The 25,438-nt window shown below is 40.3% G+C and overlaps 1 protein-coding gene and 1 non-coding gene across 2 annotated transcripts in view; both read left to right on the top strand.

Annotated features, from left to right (window-relative positions):
* bs (serum response factor blistered) overlaps positions 1 to 25,438 on the top strand; it is a 33,979-nt gene that overhangs the window by 5,397 nt on the left and 3,144 nt on the right. Inside the window, exon 2 of the mRNA XM_002049417.4 lies at positions 744 to 992. Coding sequence (XP_002049453.1) covers positions 744 to 992 — 249 coding nt within the window. The remainder of the gene's footprint in view (positions 1 to 743; positions 993 to 25,438) is intronic.
* Positions 25,138 to 25,211, top strand: TRNAN-GUU (transfer RNA asparagine (anticodon GUU)). Its single transcript has one exon. It is a non-coding gene; the product is annotated as a tRNA-Asn (tRNA).

The raw sequence follows: 25,438 nt of genomic DNA, 5'->3' as shown, positions 1-25,438 counted from the left end.
CAATCAACAAGTCGAAGACAAGCAAGCTTAGTTGATAAAACGACACAATGAAGGAATACTCAATCACATTTATTGCACTTCAATTTATATTTGGTAAAAAATCCTTACCAAGGTTAGGATGGGATTGATCGGGTTCACAAACCAAATTAAAACACAAAAAGTTGGTTGGATTCGCCGGTCTGGTCTTTTTTGTAGAAGATTAAAAATTAAAAAATATAAGAATATTTTTAAAATTGTTTTAAACAAAAAATAAACAAATCTTCATTTCATTAATACAATTTTTGCGAATCTTTGAGTAGAGAAGAGAAAATGTATATCTGATTTATATTGTTCTTTAAAGTAACTAAACCTTATTCAATTAATATAGTCGAATATCGTTATCTCATTTATGCATGAGTATCTTTTGAAAGAGTATATCAATCGTTTTTGGTTGCTGTCAAGTATGCCAAGCATCTATGCCTATCTTTATAGTAAGTTAGATTAGTTAGTTAACCATTAATTTAGTACATTTGCCACTTAATAGTTGTAATTATGTTTGTATTTAGTCTCACGCGGCCAGCTCCAAGAATTTGGTAGCTGCAGCAGCATTTGGCCTGATCTGTTATCGCTGCAACATAATCGCATAGTTTAACTGAAAATTTATGTGCCGCTTTTAGCTAAGGGGCAGACTACGTGTAGTAAACATAATTTTAACCACACTTCCTCTTCTCTCTCTCCCTCTCTCTCTCTCCACGCCCGTGCAGGCCTACGAGCTGTCGACGCTGACTGGTACCCAGGTGATGCTGCTGGTGGCCAGCGAGACGGGTCACGTCTACACATTTGCCACGCGCAAGCTGCAGCCGATGATAACGTCGGAGGCGGGCAAACAGCTGATACAGACGTGCCTCAATTCGCCGGATCCGCCAAGCGTTGGCGGCGGAGATCAGCGCATGTCCGCGACGGGCTTCGAGGAGACGGAGCTGAGCTACAACATCGCCGACGAGGACTCCAAAGTAAGACAATTGATTTACGGCCATCACGGGCACGCTCATCTCGCACACCCCCAGGCGCCGCCCTCGCACTACAGCCTGGAGCAGAGCCTTATGCAGTCCGGCTACAGCGGCGGCCAGGCCTCGCCCCTGTCGCATGCCCAGGCCTACGGCGGACATGCGCACCATGCGCATGTGCCGCATGTGCCGCCGCCGCACTCTACACATTCACACATGTCCCATACGCATGCCCAGCGCTAGGGCCATGCCCCTGCTTCTCTAGATAGCTATACTTGGGCCTACAATTAGGTATAGTTGGGTGCGTGTGTGCGTATGTGTGTGTGTGTGTGTGTGTGTGTGTGTATAGGCAGCATTGCAAGTTTAACATTAGCAGATCCAAAGTGCAGAATTTTGGCCATGAATTGTCACTGCAAATGTAATGGGTTGTGGTGATTGGGCCAATTGAAGATCTCGCCGCTCGTTTTGTTGTTTAGCGTAGTGGGCGTGGCAGCTCATTTTAAACATATTTTGTTTATACTAGTCAAAACTCTTACTTAAAGGCGACTGTGCCATAGCAAAGCTACAGCTCTCATATATAAATACCCATAGCAGTACCAATAGCCATAACTATCATATACATATATACATATATAATCAGCTGCAGCTACCTAATCAAATCGTACCGTATCGAACCCAGTGCCATCAATCTCTAACGTTTCTACCAGACAAATCCCCGTGCAGACACCACTTGGGACACACCGAACAGGCAAAGTAAAGAAAAAACACATAGCCGAGACTGCTTTAGTTAGTCCTTAAGCATAAGTGCAATAAAATGAATTAGCAAAGAACTAGATGAACTAGAAGAACTAAAAGAACTAGACAGAGACAACACTCTATAAAGATTTGCTGCGCAGAGTCTACATAAAAACTTAACTACATTTCGTTAGTTATGATCTTAACTGTGTTTTTTTTTTTTTTGTTTGTTTAATAATTCGTTTAGCAAATGTTTAGCGAGGCGGCGTCCGGCGGCCTCCAGTGCGATGAGCGTGCTCTAACCGAACCTAAAAAAAATCATATTTATATATAGTAGTTGCAAACTATTATTATTTTTTGTTTTGTGTGAAGAAATGATCATCGTTTTAGCTTAAACTTAGCGCTATTTATAATTTATAGTTATGTTTATTTGATTCTTCTTTTAGCTATTTTGTTTTTATTGGCTTATATATCATTCGATTCGATTTGCTAGCTGGGCATTAGCCATCAAATGTGGCACAGCTACTGAATATATCAATTTGCATAATTATATTTTAGGCAAATTTAACTTGAGCTTAAGTTTATGCGTGGCAACTTAAATGAATTTAATTATGATAAATACATTAACAATGTTTAAATGTAAATATAAATGACTGTCAAATTCTTCTTCTAAAGTTTAAGAAATTTCGAAAGAAAAAAGCTATTCAAATTTCTCTAAACAAAATTCAAGCTCCTCATTTCCTGCTATGCATAAAAAGAAGCCCAATTAGCAAATCGAGTCCTAAATTGTACTTACCCTTTGAGCTGCCTGCTGCTCTCTACTAATATTTATTGTATATTTTTTTAATATAAAAACCAAATTACAAAGCAGCTCAAAGCATATGATTCTTATGTGGCATGACAATAGATCATAGAAAATAAAACAATTACGTATTTGCAAGCAGTTTAATAATATTATTTATTAATTAAAGCGTATTTAAATCATAATTTCATGCTAATTTAGTAAAGTTTGCATTTCTGTCAAACAGAAATACAAAAAATCAAAAAAAAAAAAAAAAATCAAAAAACAAACGCAATTCTCTAATAAATACTCGTAGTTAAATTAATTTTAAATGCTTGTGCATTAGCTAAACAAAAACGAAAAACAAAATACTCTTTTAAAGACACACAACACAAATAACCACAAGTTATTAGGCTAAGCGAAAGACATATATGTTTACAAATCCAATATAGTAACTATATAAATGCATATATATATATTTTATTTAGCGCAATATTATAAATTAATAAAAAACGAGAGTAAAGAATATTATAGAATTACCCAACCTCCTCCTGATTATCCTTAACGCAATTTCCCCAAAAAAAATGGGCCTCTAACTAGTTTCACAGTTTTCAATTTTCAATTTTCAAGAGCAAGGTTAAGAGCTTTACATAACCAGCCACACGAGCTGCCAGTTTCTTGTTAACCTACACGCGAAAAAAAAAACTTTTAAAAAAGAAAAATATTATCCAGCTGGCGAGTGGGCAGGCCCAGCAGCTGAATGAATTTGTATCTTTAGCCATTGGCTTTGGCTGTATCTGTATCTGCATATATACGTTTGTATCTGTATCTGCTGAGTTTCATCATTGCGTTGTAAAAGCTTCCGCTTGTGCTAGGTGAAGTGCCCACTCGATGGGCTTGCGGAGCACTGAGCGGGGTGCTTATGAACAATAGACTCGCTGATAACTGCATGTGGGTTTTGCGTGTGACGCTTGTGACGTCATGACGAGTTCATAAATCGATCAACAACAATTGGCTCCTCGAAGAGTCAAGTCATGCATCAGCAGTTAGCTAACCCAGCTCCGCTGTCCCGCTCCGATCTTGGCATGCAAATCGCGGGCTCGCGGCATTTTCAATGCCAGGCCAGGCCGGGCCGGGCCAGCTGCCAGTCGTGTAGGCTTCATCGCATCTCTTTGCGGCCCGATGACGTGTGCCACCGAGAGACACTCTTTTCGGCTGCTCGACTGTGGCCCCAACAACAAACAGCTGTCGTTTCATTCGTTTCATTCGCTTCATTCGCTTCATTCAGCTCCAACTTGGAGACGATGAATGAACGCCAAGCACAACGGCAGCAGGCACCACGCAAATGTTGTGGGTGTGACACCAACGCCGCTTCGGGTCACAACAAACACAACAAAGAAGTAGGTGTGCTTCGCAAGCTAGTGCTTGACTAAATGATGCCCTGTAAAAAAATATTCCAGAGACTCGTTCGTAAATGAGAACTTTGATTTTTGCTAAGTTTCCTGAGTAGAGAAATCCAGTTGATGTTCCTTTTAATTGAAGTCTGTCTAGTAATGACTGAGATTGATTGCATTTTCATTAATATTCTTAAAATACGATATACTTCACACGTAACTAAACGTTCCACATTTTCATTAGGTAGAGCAGCAGTTCAATTTTCTGACCACTTAAACTCTCCAGGTTTCTACTATAACTGGCATCTTTAATGGTTATTAGTTTGCTTTGGCAATAGAAAGTGTATTCGAAATTTAAGTTAAACTGAAACTGTATTTATAATTTTCTCACCCAACTTCTTACATGTTATTGGGCATGTTGCCCATTTCAGTAAATTCTCGACAGCATTATCTGCTTTTAAATTCCTCGAGTTCTGCTTGCTCGAACGATACCTTCGTTTAGTATTTTGCATACCCATTTCATATATGTTGTCTGACAGGGTATTTGGCAGGCACGTCATCACCATTTGTTATTATTACTGCTGCTGCTGCTGTTGCTGCTTGGTTAGCCAGCTGACTGATAAACTTCATAGCTTGTTATTGCCCGGGGCTGCTGTAGGTCGTTCTCTGACACTGCCGCCAACTCCGAGTCCAGCCAAGGTTAATTGTCCGCATGCAGTGGGTTGCTCTTTCAGTTTGTATTTGTTGTTGCTGTTGCTGTTGTTGGGCAACTTTGCGCCACTTTATACAATACTTATGTATAGCAAACTAATATGCGTAGCTTTTGGCTGCGCGGGTGTTTGCCTTCTTTGGTCGCTCACCTGCGCATCTTAAACGCCCACGCCCACCAAAATATATGTATACAAATCACAAAATACAAAATGTTGTAAGTTTATTGGCTTTAGCTTTTATTAGTATACTTTTCAAAGTGTTTGCTGATCGTGTGCAGTGACCCTTTGGACTTTTATTTTTGTTTTTCTTAGGTACAGTTTTGTGCTTTGGGTTAAATGTTTGAGCCTAAACTCTTTCATGGCTATAACATATTCTTTTGGGCAGATTTTTACGTTATTTAAAATGCTTAACAGTTTCTTAACCATCAAAAGAAAAATTCAATTTAATAAAAAATAAATGCATCTAGTAAATCTAGCTTTGGGCTTGTCAATGGCACTTGGAAAATATTATTCAGAAATAATATTCCTTATTATACAAATCAAGAAAGTTGTAAAGTTTTAAAAATATTCAAATTGAATTTAATTATTGTTAATTTGAATATTCTTGAGTACTTTTAAGTAGTGCTGCAGCTCATGTTATCAAATGTGAACTCCCTTTGAGCTAAAATTAGCTTATATTGAAGCCCATTCGAACAATGCGAACTCCTTGAACTATTTCAAGTTGTAGCACACCCAAAGTCCACCTCCTCGCGCCGCAACTCCTCCAACTGCTTAGCTCTTGTCCACAAACACATACACACACGGACACACATGTTCTTGGCCCCCTCTACGGATCGAACCTGGGCACACTAAGTACATATCAGTTTGAGAAATTAAAAGCATTTTGCGGTTCGGCTGACTATCGTAGCCGCGTGCCGCTCGAGCCTCTAACGACATTTCAATGATTTGCTGCCCCTGTTGCGGCTGCTGCTGCTGCTGTTGCTGCTGTTGTTTTTGGGGCCAAGCGTCACCAAGTTGGCCACGTGCGCAGCACAAGGCAGCGCGACAGGCGAAACAGACGGCACAAAAGCATTTGCAATGCTCGCCGATTACGTACGAGGGCGACCTCTGTCAGTGGCCGGCCAGTGGCGGTTGCCATCGCGAGCCGCCACCAACAACGCAACAACGCAAAGAATCTTGCGTGGCCCGAACCCAGCGACTGCGTCTGCAGCATGGAGCTGGACGGCTGCGGTTGCGGCTGTAGCTGGAGCTGGAGCTGGATTTTGTGTTTAAGCCGCCGCGCGTTGAGTTCTGACCACATGCCGCCACAATGTCCTCTTAATTTCCTAGGCCGCAGCTGTGCGATGATATCGTCGCGTTGTCCTCGCAGCTATCTCCCTCTTGCTACCACCCTGCCACCCGCTCTCGCTCTCGCTCTGGCTCTCTCTCTCTCTCGCTCCGTCTGTCTCTGTCTGTGGGCTGTTTTTTAATTCAACTGATTGTACTGCAGCTTCTGGAATTCGGCATTTCTTAAAGCCGCACATTGTGCGCGTCGGCAACATCTTGAGGCTGAACTGTTGATGCCACCGCTGGTAGGCAGCAAGGTACCTGAACTGCGACTCGCTTGCAACTTCTTGTGGCCGTTTGCCGCCAGCCAGCAGCCGCCTGCCGCCTTCGCAATCTGCAAAACAGAAAGAAAAAAAGTAAAGTTTAAGAAATGACAATTTGTGAGCTTCTTTTTGCTGATGTTGTTGTTGTTGTTGCTGCTGTTGTTGCTGCTGTTGTTGTTTTTGTGTATTGTTTTTTGTTTTTTTTTTGCTTGACTTGTCTGCAGTCCGTTTTGTGTGCCTCTTGCTTTCATTGTGATTATTTAAAGGCCAAAACCCGCCAGGCGGCCTTAACGAGGCGCTTGTGCCTTTCAGAACTCCTTTGGCGCATTTAGTTAAGCAATTATTGTTGGCAATGCAAACAAATAATGCGTACATTGTATGCAACTGTCTAAGCAGCGATTGTGCAACTGTGCACAACACAACACACATACAAACACACACAACACACACGCGGTACACACACCCGCCGCTCCCTTGTCTGACTTACTCCAATGATTTTCCAAGTTAATCAAAATTCTTTGCTATCCACTATGAAATCTCAACGACCTTACCCCCCAGGCGTGCCCGTCTGCCTTTTGCTAGCGCCATGTGGCAACATGCGCTCCCCGCCACGCCCAAAGCTCTGCCACTGAAGCGTGGCAGAGGCGGCGACAACGGCAACAACGGCGGCAACGGCGGCAACGGCGGCAACTTAGAGACAGCCGCTTACGTAGGTTTTTTTTTCTTTTAGCCTCGCTTCACTGCGCATTTTATGGCTGAGAATTAGTTTTTGTTTCTTTTTTTTGGAGTGGCTTCTTTCATAGATTAGATTTATTAAGCTGTTTTCTGTTGATGCAAGCCGGCAATCTCTTCAATGTCTGATTATCTCGCATCATTTCCAGCTTTTATATCGTAGTTTCGGAGATTGTTCAGATAAGGTTATAAATAAATGTATATTGCCTTTGAACTTGCAAAAAATATTTTCTTATGTTTATATTAGGACTTCTTGAAAAGGCAAATAGCACCACATTTGTTTGTGTTATCGACGAATTCAAAGCTGCCCTCGCTTGCTTATGGAATTAAACCAGCCACTTCTCCTTTGTTAGTTCGAACCCTAGAAAGGCTCATGCCGACACGTTTGTCACTTGGGACACACACTTTCTATTATCACAAAAAGAAGCTGCAGTACAAGTTTCTGATTCTAGTGCCTACCATTGCCAATCGGTCAGGAAAACTTCTGTTATATTGATGAAAATTTTGATTGATTTATGTTGAGTAAATCAAATTAGATATCAAATTAAGCTACTAATAATGTCAAAAATCCTAAAATACCCTATAGCGAGCAGTTCTACTCAAGATAGAATGAAAAAAAAAACAAGAAAGTAAGGATTTCTTGTAGACATTTCCCTTTTGCAAATACGTCAGAATAGTGAAGCTCGTAAATGCAGAATATTACTCTATATAGGAACTACATTTCGACCGATTTTTCCTATCTTCGCTATATCATAAGTGGCTCGAAAATATGAAAAAAAGGAACCAAATTTTTGGCCGATCTTTTCTATGTCAGTTATATGATATAGTGTCTCTATCCGACCGTCTTCGAGGTTGAAGGACAAAACTTAGGTAGGTAGGTTTTAAGCTATAAATGCCCTATATAATGACTGCAAAAGTTTTATAGAAATATATAAGTGTTAACATTTGTGCAGTTTTTTGTTTTTTTTTGTTTTGGTATCTATTTTGATACAATTCACTTAAGTTAATTGAATTATTTTTTCTAACAACTTCAAAGCATTCTCTGAACGCTCTGCTCCAGCTACAGAATATATAAAAATTGTGTTGATTTCAACATTTCATTTCGATTGTGGGCAGGAAATGAGCCAAGCTGAACTGAGCTCTTTTTACTGGTGATGTTTTATTGTTGCTGTTGCCCGGGCACCGGGTACTCGGGTGCTGGGTACTGCCAACTGGCGGCTGGCAACTGGGAAACTGTGGGCAGCAGCAGCTCGGCCGGATTGGCTCTGTGTGGGATGTCCGCGTGCTTCATTATATAATGAAATGGATGGCACAAGTGTGCGGCGTTGGTGCGCTTAGAATTTATTACCGAAGATGTTTTGTCACTGCCGCTAATACCCGTACAATAGACCAACGAGTCGTTAGCTTGTCTCAATTCGTTTTGTAAACATGTGCAAATCGGTGAGAGGAGTTCTTCATTCGACAACAAGAGCAAGAAATATGTTAGAGTATGATGGCAATCAAGTTGTTGTTCAATTCAACAGGTACTTAATATGGGGATTTTAAAAACGAAATGTACTATAGAAAGAAAGCATTGTACTATCTAAGGGTCCGTGGTTTAGCGAAGAACAGATTGTGCTTTCTAAGGGTGCCAGTCGTTTGTTGTTTTTATATAAAAGCCCTGCGATCAGTTTAATATAGCTTGCAATTGATTAAAAAAATATTTTTAATGAAGCCTAGCTGGATTTATTAAACGAAAATTTGTTAGTACTGAACAAAGGTCTTCCTGAAGTGAATTTACAAGTATCCCCATATGCAATAATATTTCTCAAATTAGTGAAATGAAAAGCTTAAAACGGAAAATGATTTTGTCAAATTCAGCAATTCTTTCTTTTTGGATAAAGTGTGAATTAGTGGCCATAGAGTATTCAATGTATATTCCATTAGACACATACTTGTGTACTTCTATGCAAAACGAACGTCATCAGCTAGTCATATTACTCTATAAATTGTAAGCTCTTTCAGTTGATGAAAGTGCCATAAATTTTCAATTAAACTTTATGCTTCTGCACAGATTTTGATAAAGTTCTTGGTCGTCGCCGCCTCGACGACGGCGACGACGACTCGTGCAAATCTGGTGCTTGGTCTAGACGATGATGATGACAGAGGCTGGGACGGCGAACCCAACCTTAGTTTTTTTGTGGCATCGAGCTCATCATCGTGTGATTGGCGCCGATTAAGCAATCCAGGCAAAAACTTTGCATAATGTTGCGCGTGTGGATGTGGATGCTATGCAGGTACTGCCTGCAATTATTTGTGAATTAACATTTATAACACTTGATCCTTGGTTGCTGGCAGAAGGTAGAAAGCGTTGCGCTTGACGCTTCGCTGCATTTAAAAAGTATTTTTCGTGCCTTGCTGCTGCAACGGCGAGTCAAGAAATATTTGCTGCAGCAGCAGTAAGAGCTCTGCCCCAGGTCTGTCCAATTGCACATTTGTCCATTTGGTTGTATGTCTGTTATGCGGATTCATTGCAACCGCAGCCACTTGTTCAAGCTGCCACATGCTGCAGCTACTGCTGTTGCTGTTGTTTTTGTTGTTAATGGTGTTGTTGCTGCTGCTGCTGTTGCTGTGCTAAATTTCACACCAACAATGAGCGCGCGCCACAATGAATGAAAATGAATGACGCGCCACATTGCGTTGCACTTTGGCTTGGTCTTTTGCCTGGCTGGCAGTCCCGGCTAAATCGATACCTTAATTCAAAGGCACGCCAAACCGCATTTTTGGATAATCAACAACGCGTCCGCTGCTCAATTGTGGCACGCGTGAGATTTCCTGTCACAGGTTTCAAGTTGCAAGTAGCCAAAAAATAACAAAACAAAAAAAAAAAAAAACTAAAGTCGTCTGCTTTATATATATTTTTTTGGTGCTTCCGATGGCTTATCTGGCACTTGGGCCTGGGAATTGTGGCAAAGCGAGAAGCGTGTGTGGCTGCTGTTGCTGTTGCTGTTGTTGTTGTGCAATTGCCTTTAAAAAGCTGTTAACATGCGTTGTCATCGCTGCCATATGTTGCACGACACGACGCGACGCGACGCGCCGCGACTCGAAGTCAACTTCGACGCGAATTCGACTCCTGGTCGCCATTGGAGAGACACAATTGCCGCCACCTGGCACAACTGAACCCATTTTGCGCTGCTTGGATCAATCCGCGAGGCTGCAGTTTGTCAGCATGCGTTGATTTCCATTGAAATCTATGCGAAAGTGCAAAGCCCACAGATTTGCGTAGCTCACAGCGCTAGTTATAGCTTCCTCAGTTCACATGTGCCGTCCCTTATTTGGAAGCTTGTGTGGTGCGCAAATAAAAAAAAAAATTAAACAACAAAACGAAATACAAAAAAAAAAATAACAAAACCAGCACAACAACAACCACAACAACAGCAGCGTCGGCGGCGGCAGCAGCCAAGCCGAGTCACACAACAACAACATGCAGCAGCAGCAGCAGCAGCAGCTTGAACGGCTGCGGGGCCAGCGGCAGCGGGACAGAAACTGAGCCGAGTGCAACGTGGTCGCCACATTGGCTGACTTATGACGAAAATAATTGCGGCTATCGCGACTGGCGATCGCGTCATCGTCATCGACATCGACATCGTCAGCAGCGTTGCTTGTAGAAAGCTCATCGAAGCTGTTGTCGTCGTCCCTGTTTGCTATATATACCCTGTAAATAATGGGCAAAAGAGCGTGTCTGACACTCAAAGCAGTTAATCTTGCTCAGATCAAGTCCATGCCAAGAATATTTAGCTGAGTTCAAAAAAGATTTAAGCAACAAACTTGAAACTATTTTTAGCAACAAACTCTAATCTTTTTAGTTCCACTCAAGTAAAGCCCTTACACAGAGCATCTGGCATTCGTACACTTTTGCTGACTGCATTTTAAGTAGGTTTTAGTTGATTTTTTTATTTCTCTGGCTTCCTTTACGCGGCGTTATACGCGGCGTATGAGTAATCAATAATAATTTTATCGCCCGTTTTCTAGTCAGCCTGTGTGGTCGACGCATTTAATTTTCATAATGTTTTAAGACGCACAATCGATTGCCATAATAATTTCACGCAAATATAGCACAAAACGTCGCAAAATGGGGGTTACTGCTGCGGCCAGGGGGTAAATCGAATGCGGGTGCTGGGGCAAGGGGGGAACACACAAGCGGATCCCAACGACAATTTCACATATTGTAATTTAGTTAATTCGCATCGTTCGGCGTACGCAAATTCGCCAACATTGTCTATGCATTAGCTACATGTCGTAGTTGTTGTTGTTGTTGTTGTTGTTTGTGTTGTTGTTACTCTTGTTGTTGTTGCTGTTGTTGTAACGTATCGAAGGCGACTGTGCGGCGTCTGTTGTTGACTGCGTTTGATATGCAAATTTCTGTTTGCCATTTGCTTCAGAAAGCACAGATACAGATACAGATACAGCAGGCCACAGCTACAGTTAATGCTATAGATACAGATACATGCAAATGTGAATATCGTTCGCAGTCGTTTGTGTTAAATCGCCAAACGGCAACAGCGAATGAAAATCATAGTTTTTCCTTTTATTTGTATTATTTTTTTTTGGTATAACAGCGCTTAAAATTGCATTTATATTGTTGAATATTGTCAAAATGTGGTCGTAAAAAGTCCATAGATTGCCCCTAAAGCATCCTGTTTATTGCGCTCAGTGTCTGCGTGGGTGACACGCAAGAAAAATTCAAATTCTTTAAGCTGACTTGCCTTTTGGTGGAAAAAGTTAGAACATTTTCTGCAGTCAACCCACTATCACGCCTAATTTCTTTTCGACTTTATGGAGTCTGAACAGTATGCAATATATTTCACTTTTAATTCATTAACGCTTATGGAATTTATTGCCTCTGCTCGGACTTCTTGCTTATCTTGAACGCCTAAAATCTGTTCAAAAGAGTATTTAATGCGGAACAGGAGGCATCGCCGACTCAATTGTGTATGTTGTTGATTCGGTCACGCATCTGGTTTAATTTAGAGATAACCATGTGCATCTATACAACTCGTAGATGTCAGGGATTATAGAAGTTATAGGACAAATTTAAAATATGAGCTTAAATAAAATTAAATGCAACTCCTCTTATTCCCTCAATTTAGATATACTTAGTCTCAATATATACTATATAGGGTTCCTCAAAGATTATAAGAGCTAGACACACAGACAGAAAGAGGTATGATATCTTGTATATAATCTATATATGTAGGTCTAGGATCTCTTTATTCTTGGATTCTTTTACACACTCATAACAAAATCAAATCTGTGTTTATTAAGATACAAATATGTTTAAAAAAAAGCATTTTATTAATATATGTCTCTCAATTTCTCAAATAACACATATAATTCATTTTGATTAACTGTCTGAATGTGCCGATGGAAGGTACAGGCTGCATTTGGCTCAAATATTTTGCTCACAATTTCCTATTTGAGCAGCTGCGAGTGGGCCTGTGAAATAAAAAAAGGCCCCATCCAGGCCACTTAAAGCGATCGCAGTGATCAGCGAAAATAAACGCTTTGATCGCGTTCTCAGCATTTTCGGCGCTTCATTTGTCGCATTTCATTTGGCCATTTGCAGCTGATTGACTGCGAACAACTGCAACACACGGCGTATGCGCAATATTTGCAAGCATTGGCAGACAGCAGCCCAGCAGCAGCAGCGGCGGCGGCGGCGGCAGAGGCAACGTCAGTGACTGCCACTTACGCGACGCCTTGACATGCCCACACGTAGCAACAACAACAACATCAGCAGCAGCAGCAGCGGCAGCAACAACACCCCAACAACTTTGCAACATGCCACGAAACTTTTTGGAATTTATGTTGCGCCGCTGTTGTCTTTTTTTCTCTTCGTTTGTTTTTCAATTTTTTCGCTCCCGAGCGGCGTGTGAGAATTTCTTTTGAAATGCAGCGTGTGCAACGCGTGTTTAGAGACAGCATCGAACCTTTAATAAGCTGCTGCTGCTGCTGCTGCTGCCCAGCGTTAAATTTATAATGTGGCACGCAATTAATTCACTGCCAAAGCTGCCAAGCAGACGGCAGCCAAAAGGCGCAAAAATTATCACACCATTCAAATGACGCTCACGATGGCGGCCCAATGTTTGTCGAATCGAGCCAGTTGCCCAGTTGCCCGGTTGCCAATTGCCCAGTTGTCGCTTTGGCGGCAAAACATTTAACAAGCTCAGCTGCCCAGCAGCTGTCCAAGTTAGCCAGTTAGCCGTGCCACAGATGCGGCATGCCACCTAGCAAGCGCACGCTAGGCGTCCAATTGGCTGCCCAAGCTTCAGCTTCAGCTTCAACCGCAGCCACAGCTCCAAGTGGGGAGTGGACAATGGCCACCATTTGACCGCTGGCCGGTGGTCCTTTGTCAGCGAGCGCGCTGTCAACGCTAATTTGTGGCCAGTAGCCGAGCTCTCTCTCTCCCTCCCTCTCGGTATCTCATCCCACTCGCTGTCCGTCTCTCAAAAATATAGCCATTAATGTTTAGCACATGCAGTTGATCAATAAAAATCTGCATGCAACGTGCGAGTTTTACAAATTACTTGCGTCATACGGCATTTAAGTACATTCGAGTATTTTCCCACGTCTCATTAAAATTGCAGTTAAAATTCTGCTAAAAAAGGCCCAGAGTCAGGCCGGGACGAAACCGAGGCCTTAGCCACAGCTCCATCTCCAGCTCATGCTGTTCTTTTACTTTCTATCGATGCATTGCATCGTCCAACCCGCCAAGCCTCATCGTCATCGTCATTATTGTCAACTCTCAACCAGTTGCCAATCGTCTGTCCAATTGTCTCTCCCTGTTGTCTGTCTGTCTGACTGTCTGACTATCTTTCAGCTCCTGCCTGCCGTTCTAGATTGATGTCTGCGAAGTCAGCAGCCAACATCAGGGACTGAGAGATTCGAGCTGCTTGGCACAGTTTGCGCACTTTGGCATCTCTTTTTTTCTTTGCACGAAACTTTTGGCTTGCAACTAAAACGTATACACAAAGTTTGTCATAATTAAATTTTAAACTTTATAAATAAAATTCGAATTAATGTGCTCAATAATAAATGAAATATTGATCCTACGATAATTAATCAAAAGTTAAAAATGAAACTAAACTTGTTTGTGTGAAGAATGCTTTAGCATAACGCAGATTTTGATTTTCATTTTAATTTATATTTTTGCTGCTCGACAACTCATTTTTTAATAATTTAATATAGCTTTCTTTCATTTTGTCTGGCTCGTGCCTCACTTTTTTGATTAGGTATATAAAACTGATGCAGGCAGAACATATGTCAATAGATTCAGAAGTCAATATCATTTAAGTTGTCATGAACACTATATATCCAAAACTTTTTCAGGCATCTTGACAAAAAAAAAAAAAACACTAAATACGAGCTGCTAAAACCTTGGCGAGATCTTATGTAAACTAACAATCGAATTGTATAGCTCCCAGGGGACCATATTTCTTAAGTCTCAGAACGGATTAAACAACTGGCTCTTGAAAATAGAATAAATCAAAATTCAATTCCTTATAAAAGCCTTTACTTAACTCTTTATCCTTGTTGTCAATAGCTCGTTCTGTTCTAGTAGAGTATAGCAATTAAATAGTAACAGTATGTAGAGTAATCAAGATCGGAATAAAATTTTAAAAAGTTATTAGTTGCTGTTGTATTTAGCAGCACGCTGCGCATTTCGCGCTGGAAGCTGCCCACTCTCAGTTCGTCAACTTGATTGTTTTGCTGTTGTTATTGTGGCTTAATATACATCTGATTCTTGTATATAATATAGAGTATATATATAGATATATATATAGTATGTATATATAGGTATTGAAACATAAGCATGTACGCCTTAATTAAAACTCGTGCGTGTGTGTGTGTGTGTGTGTGTGTGTGTGTGTGTAGGAGTTAATTAGACTGCGGAGGTGTACGGCCCCAGTCTCTTGGGTCCGGGGTCTCCGAATGTGTCTCCGTCGAGTCGCTGGCCATTTCGTTCGCTTTCAAGTCAAGTTTCAGCTATTAGTCGCTCAATATTACGCGTTTTGCTGCTGTACAAACATTCATATTGTTGTTGTTGTTGTTGTTGTTGCTGTGATCTTGAGTTCTTGTTGTATTGTATGGGGCCTTCTGGTCCCGGGGCCTATGCTACAATATCGATACGTACCGGGGCCGTTCGGTCTGCTCTGTTCACACGCTGCTCATCAACAATTGCTGTCACGAATTTTCCACTCGGCGCTTTTTGCGCGCGCTACTTGTTTGTATTTTAAAATTTATTTATTTGTGCAGCATCCACACACACACACACACACATGCGCTCGCGCACACACACACGCACAGAGAGAACACAGATATACACACTCAATGAGTGTGCAGAGGCAGAGTCGTCCTCCTGGAGCGCACCAAAGAATGCATTTGATCAGATAATGTAATTCGCATTTTAAATTGAGGCGCATTCCCAGTTAGACTTCTTCTCACATGCATTTACCGTGCGCGCTGCGTAGGCCCATCCTTCAGACCAGGCTCTGTGGACTCCCCGGCCTGGCCAGCTCTCATCTCTGCTCTGGACTGTGGCCATTCCTCTGCTTGTCTTTGCCGTTCCAGCGTTGCGGGCGTTGCATTATTACGCACAAGTAAATCATCCCAGACGACGTCGTCGTCGTCGTCGTCGTCTTCCAGCCGCAGCCTCAACGGCTTGTTAAGTAATTTAGTTGGCTTCTTGGTTTTTTTTTCGCTCACTCTCGGCCTTTTTCTATATAATATGTATAATATTATTTTCTGTTTTTCTTTCTTTTATGTTGCTTTGCAGATACGCGCTTGTTTGCCTTGCATTTGTTATTGTTTATATGCATTAAATTGGTTTTCAATTAGGCAAAGGTGTTTTCTAATTTGATGACAGTTTTTGGGCTTAAGATTCCATTTATCCCCAGCATCTGAGTGTCCATTCTTATGCTTCTTTATTGACTGTCATCAAGGAAATCTGTTGCAACATTATTCGTATTAGTTTTCCAACTCTAGAAATAATTCTGCTCGCCTTTTAAGGCATTTTCCAATTAATCAATCATTTTATAGTCTATTTTCATCATGCATTTAATTCGCTGTTAATTTATTCAATTTCGTTTTGCTCTCCGATCACTGACTTCTCAGCAAGACTTAACATTATAACAAACGATCTTAGTATCATTTTTCATGCCATTTAAAGTCATGACGTTAAGTAAGTTCATAAACTTTAAGTTGCATTCGAATGTGTTTCATTTGTTTGAATTTTGTTTGCTTTATTAAATTAACTAGTGCTATAATTACGCGAATATAACATAAAATATTTTATTTTATTTTTAGTTGTTCGCATGTTTCTTGGCTTATGATGATCAGTTCAAGATTATGTTGTAATTTAGCAAGAATAATGATAAATTCCTAATTAGCTTTCGTGCCTTTTGATTGTTGAAAAATATTGAAAAAAAGATTCTTTAGTTAAGTTTTTTAATGCACATAAAAAGCCAAAAAAAAAAATTGATGAAATCTAATATAATTCTCTATTCGATTTATTTAAGGCCAATGTCAACTATGCTACAATTTCAGAATAAGAAACGACTTGACCTTAAAATAAAAACTAATATATTTTATAATTTGAACTTTTTAAATAATAATATTGCCAATTTATATGGCAAATCTTTATAAAAAGAGAAATGTATTTTTTTAACTTTTTAACTGAAGATCAGGAAGAGAGAAAGACATTTTTTTTTTTTTTCATTTAAAATCAGATGTGGCTAAAGATCGCAGAAAGTGAATATTTTAACTACACCGATTTTGCACTTTCTTACTGATTAAGCGCTGATTAACATCATCAACTGTGCTCTGCCTATCAATGCTTGTCGTTGCAAACGCAACTTTCCTCTTTCTCCCAAGATCTGCGGCTGATCAACTCTCAATACGCAGAGCATCAGCATGTGCAGTCGTCGGGATTAGCATATCGGTGTTCAGATCTATAACTCTGAGCTGCGCCGGAAAACTGACTGCGAGACAATTTGAATGTCAAAGTCTTGGCTGGGCTGGTCTGGGCTGCAGCTGGAGTTGCCGGATCAGAGGGATCGATCATAGGCTCTCATAGTTTAACGATTGAATTTTGATATTTGTGACACGCAGATTTTCCATCAGTGTCAACAAGGCATTGTTTGGCCACATCAACGTGGTTGGTCCGCCAGCTCAGTAGGCTGACAGGATAGACGGGCAGACTGACTGTCTGAATGACTGACTGACTGACTGACGGACTGGAGGACTGACAGAGTTGATCGTCGATTTTTCAACATCAGCCCGAAAAATGCAAAGCGAACACAACGCGTACATTTGCATAGACACAAAATTACGACTATAAGAGCCGGATCGATAAAAAAAAAGGCAAAATGATGGAAAAAACGCAGGCTTCCTGGTGTCCCGTTGCCGTGCTATGTCTTTTCTGAATTTATGTACCCACACAATGGCTGAGAGGCTCACTCGAGCCTGGTCGGGTCTGGTCTGGTCTGGCCAGGCCAGGTCTGATCTGGCCAAGTGTTGGCCAAAACACCATTCTAGCGGTTTAAGCCAGCTTGTTTATTGGCATGAAAATCTATCAAAAATGCATCATGCATTTATATTTATTATACGTAAACACAAAAATAATGTGCTTGACATTTGACCCGGCCCAAACGACAACGTTTGGCCACATGTTGCCACGTCTTTTAGGCTGATTATGAAACGGCTTTCTGTTTGTTTGTCTCTCTGTCTGTTTGTTTGTATTGGCTGCTTTGTCGGTCTGTCTGTCTGCCCCCCCCTCCCTCTGGCAGGCAGCCTGGCATTGTCTTTGGCCCGTTTGGAGTCTCGGTGTATTTTGCATTCTAACACAAATCAAATGCGGCCCCACTCGACACTCGCCACTCGCCACTTAAACGCTCGTTTATAATGTTGTTAAAATACAATAAATAGCCAGGATTCGCAGCAGGCGGTTTCATAGCGAAACGGCAAACGCACAGATCTCCCGCTCCCTCCCCCTCACACTGCACATGCTGATTTATGAAATGTGGACGCCGACTTGGCGGCCAACCAAAGGCCAAATCCCCCACTGCACTCCAGCTAGCCAGATCTGAGACCAACTGCTTACTGCTGCTGCTGCTGCTGCTGCTGCTGCGGTGATTGTGTGTGATTGCAAGTCTTTGATTGAGTTGTCCGCGTGCTGGGCTACTGTTTACAGGGACCCTGAGCTAGTTAGCAGCCTGTTGTTGCATTAAAACGCAACAGATTATAAAAAATAATACTATTTTATATATAAATTGCTATGATATGGCAAAACTATACTTAGATGTCCCAAATATATGCGTAGTTGAAGTCTTCTTGAGATCTTGCACATGAAAGTAATATATTATATATAAAATAAAAATTATATTTGATATAAGCCTTATACTTGGTCTCTAACACACATAAATAAATTTCGGTTGAGAACTAGAATTAGAAATAGAAAGACCACTATATTTGCATAACTGAAAATAAATTGCTTGCAACCTTTACTTTATAAAAAAAATCTTTATAATACGAAGTTTTTTATTATTATTGTTGTCTTAAGTAAAAGCTCGATCAATTCTTTCAACTGGAGCGATAAAGCAAGATAAAGCAAGCCTTAAAACAAATCAGTCTTTAAGAATTTCTTGTTATAAGCAGACGACACTTAAAATTGGTTGATCAATTATGGATAATACGAATCAATCTTAACCATATGGTTATTCTAAGAAATAGACTCTTTAATGAAATCCGTTCTGGTTGTTTTATATAAAAAGATCACTAGAAGTTTTCTTGTAGCACACATAATCAATCACAAGGTAAAACTGATCGTACTGTTTATGCAGTTAATACTTGCGTTTTCTATAAGGCTTCTACTTAACTAAGGTTTCATCAATTGTTTAATAGAAATATTGCGCATTTGAATTCAGACTGAACACAACAGTAGAAAAATAAATTGATTGCCGTGATCAAGGCATTATAAATTTTCTTTTAAATATAGTTAATATCTAATTAGCTCATAAGTATAGCCTATATCCTAAATTTTTATAATAGAACTCACCTGTAGTTAACACTGATCTTTGATCATCTTTTAGGCTTAAGTCTTAGAGATTTATTATTTGTACACAGCAACTTTATCATTGGGTCTGTCACACACTTGCCGTACATTTTGATCGGCCACTTTTAACGTCTTTCCCTATGGCGTGCACTTAACTTCAGGCACGATCAGCACGATCGTTCGCTGATTCGTTGATCGTCGTGCGGCTCACGCAGCTGCTCACAGACTGAAAACGCAATCCGAGCCGTTGCGACTCTTGAGTCCGTCCGCGTTTCGATCTCTCTGAGAAAAACTTGTTTCAAATGGGTTCTGCACAATTTTTAAGAGCACGATCGTCAACTTGCCTGCCTGTGTGGGAGTGCAATGGCGCATGTGGTGCGCGTGCGCGCTCTCTCTCTTTCTAGCATGTTTCAAGCCACGCTCTTTGCTTGCGCTCTTAAGTTGAGTTTTTATTAGGCACTTCAGCGCTTATATTGTATATAGCCACAGCTGTGGGCGTGACTTGTGGCCGCTGGTGTGTGCGTATTAGATTTTATAGACTCGCTTTTGACTTGCTTACATGTCCATTTTGGGCCGGGCCTTATGTACATTGGCCGTTTGGGGGCTGACGCGACAAATGAGCAAACAAATGAGCGCCAATTTATGAGTTTTTTGCGAGTTTGTTGTCTTTGTTGTTGCATATGAGCATTTAATTTACACGAATTTGTTATAAGATCACGTCTGTAAATATATACAGATTTTGATTTCAGCTGGGTGTAACCAGTTTTTCTTTATTTTTTTGTGAAATTTGCCGTGCACAAAATATGAAATCAGCTTTGATTTTGTGGGCGTGAGCACGAGACGCGATTTTCAGTCTATATATATTGTATTATTTTTTTTGCTCATTTTTGTCGAATGACACAATTTGATGAAATCTGTTAAAAAGCGCTGCTGGACTTGCCTAATGAGCAGAGAAGTCAAGCTTAGAAATTGATTTTGATATTGTTTTTGTTTGCTTAAAAATCATAAGTTGGCCTCTCTAAAGTTTTTAATGAAGCTGTTTTCAAACTACATTTACAGCATGTTCAGTAGCTCGAAAATAATCACGATTTTATGAAATATGCTCATGTTGGAGCACAAGATTAGATCAAGTTTGCTTGGCTTGGCTTTTTTTATATCAAATTGAATTTTTTTTTAAATGTGTTTCCTAGTATTTTGTTCTTGTTAAAATGTCAATACACCTTGCTGAAGGCGTTTCAACTAATTAACATGTACAAGCTTTGTTTTAGAAAAGTGTTTTTAGCTTCAGCTAAAATACATTTATTTAGCTAAACTGCATCATAATAATTATTTTAAGCAAACGGTTTAATCGAGCTGATTCTTGAACCTTTAAATAATTGCAATTATATATATTGAGAAAGACCCAATTTACACTTCATTTAGCACATCAAGCTGTAGTCGGCAATACAATTTTAAAATGAATTTAATATTGAATTGTATTAAATCGGAAATTACGCGAAATAAATAATTAAATAAAATATTAATTTGTCATATCTGATATGAATCTAAACTGACATTATCGAAATGCAATTTAAAATAAGCTTGAAGTAAATTGAGAGCTTGACCCTTTTCCGAAATGAATAAATATTTATAATTAAATAAAGATAGCTGTACATATATATTTTGATCACATATAAATATATATCTGTCCCATGTATTTAATTAGCTTTAGTTTAGTTAACCTCTCTTCAAATATGTTAGTTGATTTTAGCTCATAAAATAGTTTAATTATTTTCGTTTTAAATGGGTTTTTCATTGAGTTAGTCATCTTTACAATGTAAAGGGTTTTTCCAAACAATAGACTCTGACTATGATTAATTTCTAGTTTACATGACTTAAGACTTAAATATGCCACAGCATGCAAACTGACACTGAAATGCTTGTAGATTGAAGACCTAATTGTGAGACATTATTATTTTTACATAAATATATCAATTCAATCTTATATGTACTGAGTATCAAACTCTAATGGAATTGGATTAGTTAGTTGATTAATAACTCTAAGCTTACATATTAATCACTAGCCTCTTTTTTTTTAGCCTGTTTTATCCTTAACAATTGGAACCTGCTACGACCTCTTAGCACACAAGCCCTGTCACAAACTCTTTATGTAGATTCAACTGATTCGCAAAACTGAATAGTCGCCGGTTCTAATCGCTGTCAGAGTACACACTGTACAGTGTACAGATTGTAATGGCCAGTTACGCCGCTTTGGCGGCTAACCAGCGAAATGCACCCACATGAGCTGCCAGTTTTGTGGTTAGCAACTCGTTTAAATGCAAAACAGATACTCGATACTCGATGCCCGGTATAATTGCAATGCCCATTCAACTGTTTGTTTGCGGCCAAGTTCATTTCATTTCGTTTCGTTTCAGCTGGATTTGGCTTCTGGGCCCGTTGTTAGTGCCCATCATAAATTTGCGGAAAGCGGGCGCCTGGCCAAACGCCAGGGCTAATCGGTGGCGTTTCATCTGACTGCGCTTAGTCCTCTTCCCTGCGCCTCTTTGATGTGTCGCCCCTCTTCTAGCCTTTCTAGCCGATAAGTTGTCGTTGTCGTTGTTGTTGTCGTAGTTGTTGTTGTCGTTGTCGTTGTCGTTGTCCCTGGCTTGTTCTGTTGTCTTGGCGCACGCATAATTAGGCCTGGTTCTCCTAGTCGCAGCGTCTCTGCAGGTTGCCTATCGAGCCCCATACAATTTGGCCAAATAATTGCTGGCTGAGAACAATAAGCCAGAGCCGAAGCTCGTTGCTCTTCGCGGCAGCGGCCCAATCGTGGCATCTTAATGCGCGCCAGACATTTAAATAGATGCTAATTCTCATCATAACTGCAACAAGACTTAAGACTTAAGACTTAAGTCCAGCTCTTCAAGTTGGCCTAATAAATGTTTTTGTCGGTTTTGTGCCGCTCACGATGTGCACTTTCTTGTTGGCATCTTTGGAGCTATTGGAGCACTTCCTGCTGCCCGCTTTCTTTGCGCGTGAATCCGTGTAACCGCAAACTGTGATTTGACCAAAAACAGAAAGCCGCCGAGGCTTGCGGATATAAACGCTTTAAAGTGCATGTTGTTGGCCCGGATGCGACCGAACGAAACCCACAACCAAACCAACCAAACTCCGACTCTGACAATGTCTCTCTACGCAGTGTTGCCTCTGTCTACTGATTGTTGTTCTTCTTGTTGTTGTCGCTGTAGTTGTTGTTGTTGTTGTTGTTGTTGTTGTTGCTGCTGTTTCGTGTCAACTGGCTCTGGCTTTGGCTTTGTTTGCCAGCCGCCCCATTTTGACCAGCCCGATTCAGCCCCGGCGGCTTGGCCTGGCCTGGCCATAACATTTGCTTAACGTTTCCTGTTGAACTCTTCGCGCGGCTTCACTTGGCTCGTTTCAGTTGGGTTTGGATTGGTTTGGGTTGTGATTCCGCCTACCCACACACACAGTGGTCCTTCAAATTCTCAAATATCAAATGTAAAAAGCATTCAGTAGTTCAACAAATTCTACTAATTAAAAATCCCTTGTTAAATATGCGCGGTCTTTAAGAGGGATATTAAAACCAACCGGATGAACGATGAATGTTTTGGTTTAATACAACCAATTTTTGTCATAAATAAAGTAAAACCCAAGGGGATCTCGGGATCTTTACAGAATCTTTGTCATTGGCATTATTTTTTAAATTATAAGAGCAAAGATCGCTTCATAATACAGCATGAAAAGTGACTAGTACTGTGTGATTCCCCTCTTCTAATGCACAGAGTCGCCTTTTCAATCCTTGATTCGTTCCGATTGTTTTTGCTTCACTGTGGTGGTAGGCTGCCGTGGTTTTGCACTCGTGGAATTGTGCGTTAGATTTAAGTGCTTTCGTTGTGGGGCTTAATTTGCATTTTTATTTTTATGTTTTCATTGAAAGCGCCAGCATCAATGGAGCCCGCAACTGGGCGCACACACATTTGGCTATTCCTTTGTTTTGCGGCGGCTCCTATCAGTGTCGGTAGATGCACACGCCATCAACGGTAGCGGCAACAGCAGCAGCAACAATAACAACGACAACAACAGCAACATGCAAATGCAAATGTTTATTGCCCAAAATGCTGAAGGGGGCAGCAGCAGCAACAACAGCAACAGCAGCAACAGCAAACTGAAATTGAAGTTTGGAGCTGAAGTTGAAGTTAAGCGGGTGCTGACTGTCAACAGGCAGCTGGCAAACATGGAACAACACATGCGGCAGGCTGCAACTGTTGTCGCCATCGCCATCACCGTCGCCGTCGCCATCGTGTGGCATATCGAAGTGGCCATTTTGGTAAAAACAACTAATCAATCCGCAAATGTGCCATCCGTCAATCATTGGCTTGGTGTAGGTCACACGACACCAGCGAATTGAATTGAATCGCATTCACTTTGGCTCCAAAAACAACAAAATGCCACCTTGGCTGTGAATGTCAGTTGGCCAATTTGGTTGCAGCATTCATTCATTCATATATATATAGTATATATATATATATATATGTATATATACACTCGATCCGAGTACTCATTTGCTGGTTTGACGAACTGACTCGCCTCTGTGACTGACAGACGACGGATCGCATTTATTATTAGCCTTTCCCAAATTGACTATTTTTGGCGCTGCCGATGGCCACACAACTGCTGCAACTGCAACTGCAACATGCCGCACATATCACAGCAAGACAAATTTCTATATAATTGCGTTTGTTGCAGGCTCCAGTCGAGGCCAGCGGCCCGAGAAATCCAAAACAACAACAACAACAACAAAAAGAAAAACTATATAAAAATACAATAAAATAAAAATAAAAACAAAAGCAAACAAAACACAATACAATGCTGCATTATTTTTATATAAATTGCATGCCACTGGCCGCGCATTCCACGCTGCTGCTGCCAGCTACTTGCCACTCGCCTCTCTGGGCCTGGCCGGGACTGGGGCTGGGCTGGGCTCGTTGCGCTGTCCGGCTTCAAGTTCCAAGCTCAACTCTAATTGTCATTTAATGAGACACGCTCGGCATTTGCGCACGACACACGACTATCAATTTGGCGAGCTCCGCTCGTATCGATAACTATTCGATTTGGATCTGGTCTGGTCTTGCACTTGGCACTGGACAGAAGCGTGTCCTTCTCCTCCTGGCATGCATCTGTATTTGGACTGAGTTTTGTAAATTGATTTGTTCGTCAAAGGGTTGCCCTTGGTAGTTGGTATGTCACATTGGAAAATAAGTATCTCAACAAAATTAGCTGTCGCACTATATATTCGAATGAATACAAAGAAGGACACAAAGTCCTTGCAGTGATTTTCTTTAAATTAATTCACTATTATTTCGTTCGTCGATTTAGCTGCTGCTCCGAAAAAATCTTTGTTTTTATGTAATGCTAATTAGTGGTTAATATTAAAAAGATAAACTAAATGATGAAAAGACAAAAGTAGCTGCCTTATACACAGTCGAAGTAGCAACAAGTAAGATTTATACAGAAGTCCTTACTGCGCAAGGATCTATCTTTATGGATCCTACCCACACCAGATTGTTATATCAAGTATATTAAAGTGTTGCGAATAGATATCGACAACAAATGATAATCACATTCTATCTACAAATGAAATACGAAATTATATAGTTACAAAAAATATAATAGTAGCACTTTTAAATTTTTTGTGAATTCGCAAAATTCCTTGAAAATTTTTCAAAGGTGTAATTTACGGGCAGACTAGAACTTATATACAATCTGAGGTTGGCAATACAATATGCTGTCTGTTAACAATACAATATGCTGCCTGTTAACAATAGTTAAAAGTATTAATCAAATTATAATTCGTTAACACTTCATAGTTCTTAATAGTCTGAAATAAATTAAAATCTATTTGTTATTTGATCAAATTTATGTTCTTCCAGCCCCAAGTTGTCTGACATGACATGATAACAAATGAATTTCGCCATAAATATTCTTCCGTTTTTCTCTATTTTTTAGCTAATCATTCGCTTATCGTGAGTTTATAAATAGATGCATATATATAAAAGTTGTGCTTTTCTCCTAGCGTTGTGCTCCAAGCATAAACTGTGTAATTTGCCGCTAGATTTTCAACCGCCTCCGTGGCGCAATCGGTTAGCGCGTTCGGCTGTTAACCGAAAGGTTGGTGGTTCGAGTCCACCCGGGGGCGAATGAATTTTTTTTGTTAATTTATTTTTTTATGTGCTCATAAATATTTTGAGGCAATTTGCAAATGCTAGATAACACACAGAATACATATTATGTTTAATTTTCTATTTTATTTATTGTTATTCGTCTGAACTGAATTTTTATTACACAATAACGAATTTATTGCGATACGATATTGCTACCGTTTTGAATGCAAAAAATACTAAATGTCATTCAAAATTATTAGAT

This window comes from Drosophila virilis, chromosome 5 (genome assembly GCF_030788295.1).
Source record: "Drosophila virilis strain 15010-1051.87 chromosome 5, Dvir_AGI_RSII-ME, whole genome shotgun sequence".
Taxonomy (NCBI): Eukaryota; Metazoa; Arthropoda; class Insecta; order Diptera; family Drosophilidae; genus Drosophila; species Drosophila virilis.
The sequence above is the reverse complement of the archived record's forward strand: the minus strand, read 5'-3'. Positions and strand labels throughout refer to the sequence as shown.